Source organism: Hippocampus guttulatus, chromosome 15 (genome assembly GCF_054856545.1).
Source record: "Hippocampus guttulatus isolate MCC_2025c chromosome 15, RoL_Hgut_1.0, whole genome shotgun sequence".
NCBI classification, from domain to species: domain Eukaryota; kingdom Metazoa; phylum Chordata; class Actinopteri; order Syngnathiformes; family Syngnathidae; genus Hippocampus; species Hippocampus guttulatus.
In genome coordinates this window covers 14,080,856-14,092,952 of record NC_141275.1, presented here as the reverse complement: position 1 = coordinate 14,092,952, position 12,097 = coordinate 14,080,856, and the positions used below count along the sequence as shown (strand labels likewise).

At 49.8% G+C, this 12,097-nt stretch overlaps 1 protein-coding gene across 6 annotated transcripts in view; it reads right to left on the bottom strand.

The window, feature by feature from the left end:
* Positions 1 to 12,097, bottom strand: part of rapgef6 (Rap guanine nucleotide exchange factor (GEF) 6) — a 47,831-nt gene that overhangs the window by 2,122 nt on the left and 33,612 nt on the right. For 3 of the 6 annotated variants that reach the window (XM_086130525.1, XM_086130529.1, XM_086130530.1), the window contains 19 exons: positions 11,732 to 11,884; positions 10,592 to 10,756; positions 9,526 to 9,633; positions 9,228 to 9,431; positions 8,868 to 8,976; positions 8,393 to 8,636; positions 7,296 to 7,453; positions 7,116 to 7,130; positions 6,412 to 6,652; positions 5,542 to 5,925; positions 5,153 to 5,364; positions 4,665 to 4,788; positions 3,949 to 3,972; positions 3,118 to 3,338; positions 2,854 to 3,027; positions 2,511 to 2,777; positions 1,854 to 2,106; positions 1,235 to 1,755; positions 109 to 396 (listed from right to left, as the gene is read on the bottom strand). In XM_086130525.1, the coding sequence (XP_085986651.1) occupies positions 109 to 396; positions 1,235 to 1,755; positions 1,854 to 2,106; positions 2,511 to 2,777; positions 2,854 to 3,027; positions 3,118 to 3,338; positions 3,949 to 3,972; positions 4,665 to 4,788; positions 5,153 to 5,364; positions 5,542 to 5,925; positions 6,412 to 6,652; positions 7,116 to 7,130; positions 7,296 to 7,453; positions 8,393 to 8,636; positions 8,868 to 8,976; positions 9,228 to 9,431; positions 9,526 to 9,633; positions 10,592 to 10,756; positions 11,732 to 11,884 (3,865 nt within the window). The remainder of the gene's footprint in view (positions 1 to 108; positions 397 to 1,234; positions 1,756 to 1,853; positions 2,107 to 2,510; positions 2,778 to 2,853; positions 3,028 to 3,117; positions 3,339 to 3,948; positions 3,973 to 4,664; positions 4,789 to 5,152; positions 5,365 to 5,541; positions 5,926 to 6,411; positions 6,653 to 7,115; positions 7,131 to 7,295; positions 7,454 to 8,392; positions 8,637 to 8,867; positions 8,977 to 9,227; positions 9,432 to 9,525; positions 9,634 to 10,591; positions 10,757 to 11,731; positions 11,885 to 12,097) is intronic. The other 3 variants (XM_086130528.1, XM_086130527.1, XM_086130526.1) reach the window with 3 other exon arrangements.

The window sequence follows — 12,097 nt, the reverse complement described above, 5'->3', positions numbered from 1 at the left end:
AGAGTGAAAACAACAAAGAAGAGGTCACATTTGAGGCTTTTTTAAATTTTATTTTATTTTTTTACATTTTCCTTTGACACTTTGACGTGAAAAGAACCAATCACGTACCGTCCTCGCTGTCGTTCATGTCACGTGTTCTGCCGGCAAGCCTCCGGGCCTCTGCCAGGCTTCCGGCGGCTCCCGGACTCTGCAGTAGTTTGCTCCTTTGCATGGCCACGCTATAGTCAGGCGGTTTGAGGTGGGGAGGCCTCACGGGTGGCCCCGCCCCCACCGCGACCACCACGGGGCCATTGCTTCCATCTTTGATGTCACCCAGGGCCAGACCCTGATAGCCTGGAGGGGTGGGAGGAGGAGCTCGGTAACGCTCATCCTTGGCGGGGGAGGTGATGCAGTAAACTGGATGGAGGCGATGGAGGAAGAACAAACAAACAAAAAGCAAGAGGGAAGGGAGTGAAGGGGGGCAACACAAAGAAACCAGGGAGAAATTAAATGGTGGTGACGACTGGGAAAACACCATGAAGCAAAACATGACGAGAAGCAGTGAGATGAAGGATGGCAGCTCACATGTAAACATTACTACCAGCGCTACCTCATTAAAACCTAGCGCATATGTTTCGTGAGCATCTTTCGCTCACAAACGCATTTTCAAAACCAGCTAACCTCACAAAAAATCCTCTTAACGTACTTAGCATTTTTAGCACAAACAACCAGTGAGGCTCACGCAAATACTCATTTTTAAAACAAGCTAACCTCACAACTCTTGCTAAAACTACGAACGAATGTTCAGTTAGCATCCTCACCACTGTATACAACCGGAGCTAACATAAACACGCACGCTTACAACCAGTAATAAGTCAGTAACTTTGTTGCCACTTCACCTAAGTTTCAGTTATCAGCTATAACGCAATTTACAGGTGAAGCTCACAGAAACAGAAATTTTTGAGCACTAGTGCTAACTACCTAGCCTCGCTAAAAAAACAAAAACCAAAGTCGAATTACTGTTGTATGTTTAGCACAAACTCCAAGGCTCACATATTAACAATAATTTTTCCAACTATTGTTAATTCACCAGCCATGCTAACACTCCACAGTAACATCAGCTAGTATCTTCAGTGCTAACTGAACACATTTTTACACCGAGTTCTAAATTTCACTCAACTCGCAAAAGCTTGCCACAAGGACGAGCTAAAGTTCAGTTAGCATCCTTAAGACAATCATCCAGCTAGGTCCTCACCGATGAGCCCCTTCTCCGTGCTGGATGTCACCGTTTTGTAGGCGGGGTCTGTGCTCTGCATTCCCTCGTCATTGGTTGGTGAGGCCGACGAGCCGGAGCCAGGCGGCATCTGCTGCTGCTCGGCGGTGTTCCTCCGCTTCACGGTGCCGTAATTCCCCTCATACGTATCCGACAAGGAGCCGGACGACGCCCAACTTTGCCGCGACTGCTTGGCCAGCTCCGAGTCGCGGGCGGCATCTGCCTCGGCAATGGTCGTGCTGGCCAGCCGATGAGCAAGCGCCAGCGGGTGCCCGTGGACGCCGTGGTCCCACGGGCGGCAGGAGGAAGCGGGCAAGCTCTGGAAGGAGTCGTGAGAGTTCGAGGAGCATGACGTCCAGCTGCCGCGCCCACTGTCGGCCACCGAGTCCAGGGAGGCCAGGTCGGGTGTCAGCTCCTCCGTGGAGATGGACGACGTGAAGGTGGAGCCTCGTGCGGCATAGCCCCGAGTTGAAAACGCGGCTGCCGCCGCGGAGGAAGGAGAACTAGAGGAGGCAGAGCGGAATTACTTAGCGGAACTTAATGGCATGCTTGGGCATCCAATAATTACAAGGCATATATCGACAAGCGTAAGTGAGCTTACCTGGTGCTGGGCTGGCTGTAGTCCACATTCAAGTGCGTGGCCGCCGAGCTCTCGGGCGTCGGCACGCCGGCCGGTACATTGGGGGCTGCAGTGGCAGACGCGACGGACGTCCTGGCACCGATGCTGTTACACCGTTCCTCCAGACCTGGAGCGGGCACCGAGTCCACGGAGCAAATGCTGGAGCGAGACGAGATCTCGCTGTGGCTGGAGTCGGACAGGTTGTCCGTTTTGCCCGGAGGGAGCAGCGCGTAACCTGCACAGGAGGAACGAAGTTGACTTTGAATCCCAGCCTGGGAGAATGATGGCGTCACTGACTCATCGAGGCTGTACAATTTCCAACTGAACTGCGATGTAGCAACAGGGCTCTAACACAAAACTGCAGTTTGTACCACTATGGTTCGATTGGTCAACTGTACGACTGCGGGTGGTGCCTCGTGGTTCAATTTGGATGGTCAGCTGTGCTACTGTCGTTTGTACCCCCGTGTTCGGTTTGTCAACCAGACAGTACTACTTGTTCGGTTGGTCAACTGTACCATAATACTGTGCTTGGTATCTCCCTGGTCTAGTTGGAGTAGGCTAGTTAAGCATCCGTTGGTAATCCGGTGGTTCGGTTCTGTTGGTTCATCGTTCGGTTGGGTTGGATGAGACGTGGCCTACCTATGCCGTAGCTGCGCAGGCTGACGGTGCTCGCTTTGGTGCTGGCCTCGCTGGTTAACGACGACGACGAGCCGGACAGGTTCATCTGGCTGGAGCAGGTCTGGGCTTTGGTCGAAGGGCCTTTGCGCGGCGAGCCCTGCGGCGACACGGTGGGGCTGGAGTGCAGGGACGAGATGGTGGACACGGTGTCGTCCGAGGGCCTCTTGGTGCTCCACTCGTCCGCTGAACTGGCGGGGGGCTTCTTCACCACCTGAGGGGAGCTGAAGTCTGGAACAAAGGAAACCACCAGAATTGGAATTATTTGGCTCCTTACTGTGGATGTTCAAGCAGTCCAGGGACTCACTGGGCGGGCCCACGTCCTTGGCGGTGCTCTTCTTGCGCAGCGGGTTGAGCGGCACCTGCACCTGAAGCACCTGCGACACCCGGTTCTGGGTCTTTCCCGACGGCAACGCCGACCGCAGCGACACAGGCGACATGTCCGACTTGTTGGACCGCCGGTCGCTCAGGTTTTTTGAAACTACAAGATAATTGGGAGGGGGGGGGGGGGGGGGGTCAGTTGGAGCGTAATGACCAGATGCATTCCGGGAACTATTTCTTGCGCACTCACTGGTGGTGTAGGCGGGCTCGCACTGCAGCGACATGACCTGGTGCTTGTCCTCGTCCGTTTCCACCGCCAGGTTGGACAGGTACTGCTTGACCTTGCGGGCCATTTGCGCATCCTCGTAGAGCTTCTTGGCATTGAGCAGTGAGCTGCGGCGCACGCGCTTCTTGTGCCCGCCGCCCTGCACGTCCAGCATGTTGGAGTTGGTGCTGCCCTGACTTAGGGACCTGCAGATCATTTTTACCATCGTTTATTTTCTCACCTCAGACCTACTGTAGCCAATTCAAATAAAATGAAAAAGATAAAATAGTCTTCTCAAAAATACAAGACTGCATACAATAATCCTTTGAATTAAAAAATAATAAGAACATACGTAAAACGGCTCATTATGCTGGTGCACCTAATCCTGCGTATACCCCCGACGAAAGCTCAACAAACGGTTGTCGTCTTTGTCAATATTAATATTACAGGAGCACAACAAGTCCATGCAGCTAGCCGCGCCATGCTGTATACGTCAGGAGGGTTAGGGGGCGGTGGTGACCACTGGATACAGGTAATAATATGCGACACAGAGTCCACATAGTAGCTCCCAAGGGCCCGTTTTTTTTTTGTTTTTTTTAGCCTGTTAGCATTTGGAGCTACGATAGGACTCAAGACACACAATGAATGGCGCAATGGTGATGGATGGACGCTGTCAATGGACCATGTTAATAAATGCACAAGCACAGGCAAACGTACACTCAAGTCAGTTTGTTTGCATGCTTTTTTTTTTTTTTTTTTAATGAGGGAGATGCCGATGCAACAAAATGGCGCCCGGGGCAGGGGGCAAAAACTTACCCTAAACTCTTCCACCTCTTCTTCCTGCAAGCGAGAGGTGTGGAGATTGAAGGGTGAGGACAAAAGGGGGTTTTTTTTGGCCCGGAAGGGTTTGGTCATGAAATGGAGGTGAAAAAACAAATGCAAATATGTGGTGGAATGTAACCACAGAACAGGAATGGGCAAATTTTTGCTGTAGAGTTATAAAACCTAAATGCTTAACTACTGTAAAATGTGTACGTAAAACATGTCAAATTGTTTATTTTAATAGTAATTATTCCATGAGATAAATGATTTTTTTTCTTTTTTAAATGACCCCACCTAAATGCATTTTAATTTACCCGTGACTCGAATGGGCACTATAGGAAATGAATGGATGGATTTAATCTACCAAAAACTGTCTAAATGAATGCAACAATTATTATAAGATTCTTGATCATGTCAATAATTTGCCCATACCTGCCAGACTGCATGGACAAAAGTATCGAGACACGTTACGAGGACTTGACAAGTGAAGTCAAGGGGCAAGCCAAGCATCCCAATACTTTTGTCCACTCGTCCATCCACTCTTGTAGTACACCAAGAGGCTCTACGGGGGGCAGTGGCGCTCCTCCACGGCGGACCCGCACATGCCGGGTTCGTGTGACAGGTAGTGGATGAATGCGGGGGGGGAAAGATGATCAATACTGAGCAATGCACCCCGACTCCGACACGACAGAACTGCAAAGATGGCTGACCGTTGTCTAAACATCAGGGCGGGGTCCATGTTGGCCGACGTCATCCGGACCACGTGTCGGATCTCCTTGGCGATCATCCGCAGCTTCTCGAAGTTCACCAGGCCGTCCACCATTGAGTCGTTGCCTGGTGGACACAGAGGTGGGACGTAGTATCGGGATCTCTTTTGGTACCGATTCGGAAAAAGTAAAATCCTGGATGTTTTTTTTGTTGTTGTTGTTGTTGATTACAACAGTTTATATGACTGTATCATGTTACCGAGGTGTGCGCGGTATCATATTGCTCACAAATACAAATTCCTTTTCAAAGTTCAAGCGAACCAGAGGTGGTTTTGGCTTGACTCAGAGTGACCTGTCATGCGATTGGTGGAGGAAGCCTTTAGCAGAAGTAAAGCTGCTTGAGTGAGCACCAAATGACGACTAAGAGGAAGTCCGCCAGCCGCGACACTTCAAGCCACGCAGTTACTTCTGGTTTGAGCAAACAAGCGCACCTTCGTGCAGGAACGTGAGGTCCTTCTTGACCACGGGGAAGAGCGGGATGACGGGCGGCTGCATGCTCTGGCCGCTCAGGACGTTGCGGTACTTGGCCATGTTGCGTGACGGGTCAAAGACGTCCTGCAGGTCTCCGAAAAGTTTGTCGTACTTGCTGGGCAGCTTCTCCCACGAGCTGCGCAGGCGAGCCACCGGGGCCAAGTTCAGACCGCTAAATGGGGCACAAATTCTCAATTCAGTGCGGCTTGTTGACAGTGACGTTCTGTCCCGAACACGTTTGGGATATCTGCGCTCTCCTCTTCAATATTTCGATCTGGATAGCTCTCCCGTTAAAGTACCATTCGGGGTTGGGAGAAAATCTGACTGAATCCCGCCCCTCCGTTCCTACCTGATGATGGCGAACATGGAGTTGAAGTTCTTGCACTCTTGGCAGTGCAAGGCAATCTTGACAAAGTGCTTGACGGTCTTCATCCTCTTGAGGGCGTTGGGCTCCTTCAGGATCTCGGTGGCCACCCAGAAGGTCTCCTGGTTGATGACCTCCTCGAAGCGCTTCAGGTGGCCGCCGCCCGCCGCCGAGTCCAGCTTGAACAGGTCGTCCAGGTACTCGGTGGACTCGATGTTCCGGAAGAGCTCAAAGTCGCGCATGGAGAGTTGGGCGGCCACCTCCATGGTGCTGAGCTGCAGCAGCAAGATGTGACTCTCGCGCAGCAGGTCCTGGGCGTCCTCGTCTGAACACAGTGTCTCCGTCTCCATGTTGTTCTTCAGGTAGTACCTGCACGCGGCGCGCAAACGGGGTTATTGAGGATGACGCGCTCTGCGAGCAATCGTCGAGGGGATTTGAACAGATGCAAAGCGATCGATTGAAATCAAATGCAGGGCAAAATGAGTGAGAAACAGCTCGGGCTGTCATTGCCTGTTTAGATTTTTTTTTTTTTTTTTGAAGTGAAAAAACTAAAGCTGGCACACAGAGAAAAGAAAATGAGTTCACCACAGAAAAAGCGGTGAAGCAGAACCGTGTGAGTCACTGGGACTGAGGCCAAGACGTGTGCGTGCGTGCGTGCGTGCGTGCGTCAAGCTACACTTTGTTACACCGGTGAGAGTTTTTGGCGGGTAAAAAGTCTGTCTGTTTGATTGCAACCCAAACTGGACCCGCTGCCTCTCATCAGCCAAGCGGGACGAGACGGCAAAATATACCAGTCGGACTATTCCAGACTTGGTGCCCCCCCCCACACTTCTGACACCAAATTCCAAATCTCACCTGCCGTTCAGCTGAATGCGGTCGGCCAGCTTGGAGAGCTGGTCGGGCAGGCGGCGCTGCTTGATGACGCCCTCCGGGCTGACGGACACCTCGCACAGCGAGTAGTTCTCGGCGGCCGGCGTCAGTCCGAACTCGTTGACGGCGTGCGCCACCACATCCTTGGCGGTGGTGTCCTTGCTAATGATGATGTAGCAGCTCTGCTGGTCAGCCTTAAACACACGGATCACCTGGTCCGGAATATCTGCGGAGGGGGTGGGAGGGACGTTAGACGTTCTCGAGATTGAGTCCCATTGCAACCAAGTTTCAATCTCTTCGACGAGACAGACAGGATGAACGGTTTTGGTTTTGGAGTACGGCAAACTCTTAACTTCCCGTTTTTGAAAATTCAGCTCCTGAAAACAATTTCTCAATGCACAGGAAGTCTGACATTTGATATAAAGCCGCCACCTCAGACTTATTTTGGTCATTATAAAGACAAACCCTTCTTCCTCTTCTTCTTTTTTTTTTTGGTCCCATCGCTAGAAAATTTGACCCTCACATACATATGAGCTCCACAAGGTCAGCGCTTGACCAAACATCAGCTTGGACACAAGAACTTAAACAACCTCAAGCACTGCTATCGTTTTCAGACAGAAGCGCATGCAGAACACGACCGTTTAGATGCCACACGTGGACAGAACAAAAGTTCAAGCAGCCATACTCACAGTACAGTCCCAGCGCTGGACCAGCAAAATGAGAGAAGGATGACAAGGAGAAGAAAACAATGTGAGGGGGAAGTATAAAGGGCATGAAAAGACCACAAAGTGGGAGAAAAACTCAAGTCTCCTGTAATCTGTTCATATGCACGGTGTGTGTGCGTGGTGGTGGTGGTGGTGGTCCGTTACCTGCCGGGTTGGAGAAGTCCAGGACGCTGGTGGCGGGCTGCAGGAGGTCCGGGCTGCTTGACGACAGGCTGCCCGGGATGGGCATGATGGCCACGCTGTGCCGACACTGTTTGGTCCCCACGATGCTGTCGTCCTGCGACTGACCCATGCCGCCGTCACTGAGGAGAGACCAACGAGCGTGATGAGCCAAAAGCGGAAAGGATTTTTTTTGGGGGGGGGGGGGGGGCAATTTATACGCAGAAGATTTCCGTAGTCATGAATGAACATGTTCCATCACATGCAAATGTTGCATTCGAAGACGCCACATATTTGACACGTACTGCAAAGGCAAACTTGCGCGTGCACTGAACAAGACGTCTTACCCAAATAGGCCCCTGAAGCAGAAAAGCAGGGGGAAAAGAAACAAAAGTTTAAATTAAACTGAAATTGAACAGAAAAGAGAGGCGAGCAGCACCGCTAAATTCAGGGAGGAAAGCACAGCAAGAGTGACAATGAGTGTGTGTGTGTGTGTGTGCGTGTGCACGCGCATAGCATGCTTGCTGAAAGTACGCACGTGCACCGAGAGGACTCGCAAATGCTAAAAAGTGAGGTTCCATCTCCACACACAAAGTTTATTGAGGAAGTGTGACTCTCACGACGACTGTTTGACCTCATCCGAGATAGAAAAGTCACGCTGAGTCAGCACATTACAGGAGGAATGTTGATGAACGCTTTTTTTTTTTAAATTTAAAGCGGACATACGATTGCATGTAGATAAATAGTTGTGCCTGCCCACCCAACAAGTGTGCAATCAAGTACTCAAGTCAATATTTTGTTCTCTGCCCATTTCTGAAAATGCACCCGTAAGCAATCACTCAGTGAGAAAGTGTAATTCGGCACGTCAGTGATGAAGTGCTGCCTCCACAAGTGAAAATAAAATCCATGCATTTGCGGTCTTGATTTGTGCTGGGGGGGTTTTTTTGGGTCACTCTCTGGGCGAGCAATAGCGAGAGCGCCACCTCAACCTGCGTGTGTATGATGAGGCTCGCTGCGCTCGCTGTTGCTGTTAAATGAACCTCTATTCTCATTAGCGGCCACATTAGCCTCGCGCATCCTACCTGAAGGGCTTGGGGGGCAGGATGCTGAAGCGCGTCTTCTCCAGCATCTTGCGGATCTTGTTGCGGCCGCCGGACACCGTGTTGGCCTTCATCTTGCGCGTGGCTTTGTGGTCGCTGGCGAACTCCATGTCGCCGGGCAGGTCCGGGATTGAAAAGCGATTGCCCTTTTTCTCCTGGATCTTGGGCAGGTGCGGCCCACCGTTCTTCTTCTCATGCGTGATCCGGCTCAGCAGCTCTTTAAAGACTGTGACGGCAATTGATAGACGGCATCATGTTAATTCACACAAAAAAAAAACCAACAAAAAAAAATGAATGAAATACCCTTGCATGTGGGAAAGGAGAGCTACAGTCCCTCATAGAACTTTCAGACATTTATCGCACGGTAGTCCACAATCAATTTGATATACCGAGTGAATGAAACTTAAGTCAAAGTTACAAGACGGCTTTTGTGCATTGACGTCGAGTTGGCGCCCACCGAATATGTTGGTCTTGACCGTGAGGGACAAGTGCGTGTTGTTCCTCAAGATGTCCACGGCCTTGGAGAAAGAGATGTTCTCAAAGTTCTGCCCGTTGATCTCCATGATCTGAAATGCACAAAGGCACATTTTTAGCGCCGCGCGAACCGCACAAAAAGAAAAGAGACGACATTCCAATCGCACTTTTAAAGGGGAAATAAAAACGGCAGCAGCACAATGACATGATCACAATCAAGTGTGTTTGTCCATTGAAGTGACGAAAGCGCAAGCTGCCGCCTCTCCCTGTACTTTGTTGGCAGCCCAAAATGTTTTTTGTGGGGCCGTTTTTTTTGACTGCTTTGTCCCCAAACACATCTCACCTGGTCTCCGCGTTTGAGTCCCGCCTCGGCCGCCTTGCTGCCGTCCTCCGCCGACTCGACGAAGATGCCGAAGCCGCGCTCGCTGCCGCCCAGCACGCTGAAGTAGAGCGGCGATTCGCGCGAGGCCTTTTGCAGCGTGATCTGCCGCCACTTGGCCTTGGCGGCGCAGGCGATGTTGAGGAGCCGCAGGTGGCCTTTCATTTTCTGTCGGCGAAAAAAAAAGAATCATAATAAATGCCGATTTTTGAGACTTGTGCAAAGGTTTCAAGAGGACGCGGGGCGAGAGGCGTGGTCTTACCGCGGCCTCCAGCAGCTTCTCAAAGTCTTCCAGGAAGCGTGTCATGGCCGTGTTGCCCTCAAAGTCGTTGAAGTGGTTGTTGACCCACAGCAGCACGATACGTGTCACCTGGGTCCATCAATGACAAAGTGAAAAAGGATTTTTAATTTTTTTTTTTTAAAAATGTATTAAAAAGGAGATGCTTCAATATCATAATTCTTTCACAACTGTCACTTTTTTGAATTTTCCCACATTGATTCAAAAATGACATAACATGTATTTTTCTTCCTTACGCTGACACACAAAACGCCCTGCAGTGAAAAAGTGAAAAGGCATTTTTAGATTTTTTTTTTCGCAAAGGTCAATGAAAAAAAATTAAACATTTTTTAGGTTATAGCTACAGCAATGTTTTTTGAAATGTTGGCAAATATTAAGAACGAAAAACTTGACACCACCCTGAAAATCCCACAAAAAATCCCACATTGACACAGCAAAAACACCTTTTTCTTTTCTTGCTGAATAATTACAAAACCTCCACCCACACTATTTTGTCCTTCTGTTTCCTTTTATCGTATTTTTCTGTGATAGTTGACTTCCAAAATGGATTCAACTTGCTTTCTCCATTCAAATGATATGCAAAATGACCCAAAATGTTCAACATATTTTTTTTTAAAAAAGAAACATTTGCTACTATCTTAAGAATAAACAAACCAATGAGTATTCACCACCTTTGCTACAACACTTCAAAAACGGAGGGCCTGCGGTTCCGCCGTGTTAGTTTGCGGCCTAAAACTTGACCACTATTGACAAAAATGTGTACTAATCCTCACCCAAAGCCCCTGCGGACAACGCTAACGGCTGCAAAGCTCAAGGACCGCTGAGCCTGCTGGACGTTGCTTATCGATCGAAAACACGTGAATTTCACACAAAGCGTGTGGAGAAATCAAAACCGCGCGGTGCTGACCAAGCACTTTTTTTTCTTTATCCTCTGCGAAGAGCAAGTCATATTACTGCGGCTTACTGAGGAGTCTCTATGCATATCAATATGTCGTAAAGTATTGCTTCAAGGCCGTAAATACATACTGACCGTGTCTCTGAGCGTGTCCATCTGGAACCAGTCCAGCAGCTTCTTGCCCACCTCCAGGGGGCTGGACACGAAAGTGCGATAAGTGAGCAGGAAGTCCTCGATGTAGGTGGGGTCCACCACTGAGGGCTCCTCCACCAGGTGCATGATCAGGCGCTCGGGGGTCCCCTGGGGGGAGGGGGCAGAGTGGCCGAGAAACACGCGGCAACATGTCAACATTAATCATAAAAACGATAAAGGCGTCAACTTTTTTTTTTTCTTGAGATGGGCGCAACGTCCTCTCGAAAAGATTTGGATAGATGACAGCTTGGTGAACATCTTTGAGTCAAATTATTAATTGTAAAAAAACATTTTTTTCGTTCATAAATCGAGTATAGCCTCTGAAACGGAAAAAAAAAAATCTTATTCGACTAAAACGTTCTGGAAGGAAACGATTCTTTTTTGACAAGGAAGCGAAAGTAGCAAAGCACATCCTCCCTTCTCTTCGTCTGACACAAAAAGAACAAAAAGGAAGAGCGAAAAAACAAAAAACAAATCCAAAACACCCGCCAATCGACTGGTCTACGCTGGATGTGTTTTGGGATCGTTAGGGCCCATTACTCGATCAATACCCGACTCCCTCTGGAGAGTCTGAGAAAAAAAAATACAGCAAAAGATCAAAAGGGGCCTTGGCGGACAACAGGAGTGCTAAATGCTTCCTCTAAATTAGCAAGAAAGAGCGCTGAGCTGGCACATTGATGTTTCAGCAAGTAGCCGCTGTTCGATCGGCGATAGGCTGAGACACTAATTAGCCGCTTCGGGGCTAGCAGCCTTGGACTCTTCTGGTGTCACGGTCCAAGGCTGCGATCGCCGGCCGAACTTGAACTTCAAACGCAGGTGGCAGCTTCGACACATTCTCATTTAGCGCGAATGCGGCAGAACAATCGGCGATAACTTGCCCGAGTAAGGGGGTCCTTTGATCTTCGCTAAGAAGCGCAAGATAGCCCCTCAAAAATCATTAGCAGCTTGAGGACTGAGCAGTGACCCCAAACCGTTTAAAGGCAATCAATGTTGGATTTCATTCAGAGCTATTCCGGTTCGAGCTCAAATAAGACAGAAAAACAAATTTAAAATTTTATATACAGTATAGATATATTTTCTTACCTTGATGACAATGTGTCCCTTGCGGGTGCCGCTTCGGTCCAGCTCTCGGTGCTCCTTCACCATGACGATCTCGCCCTCCTCCTCCACCTTGTGCGTGTTCTTCTCCACGTGGTTGAGGATGCGCCAGTAGTCCTCCTGGGCGATGCAGACCAACTGCGGGCGGGAGCACGGGCGGGTGAACCGGCGGCGCGGACGAAGCGTGTCGCGCGAAGCGTGTCACGCATAGTGACACATGCGGCATGGGCGCAAAACCAGGCGGACCACTTTCTGGTTCACTCCATGAGAAAAAAAAAAACTGCTTCCTATTTCTGCTAAAAGCAACCTCGCCGACTTCCTCAAGATCTGACGACAGGAAGTGATGCGCGC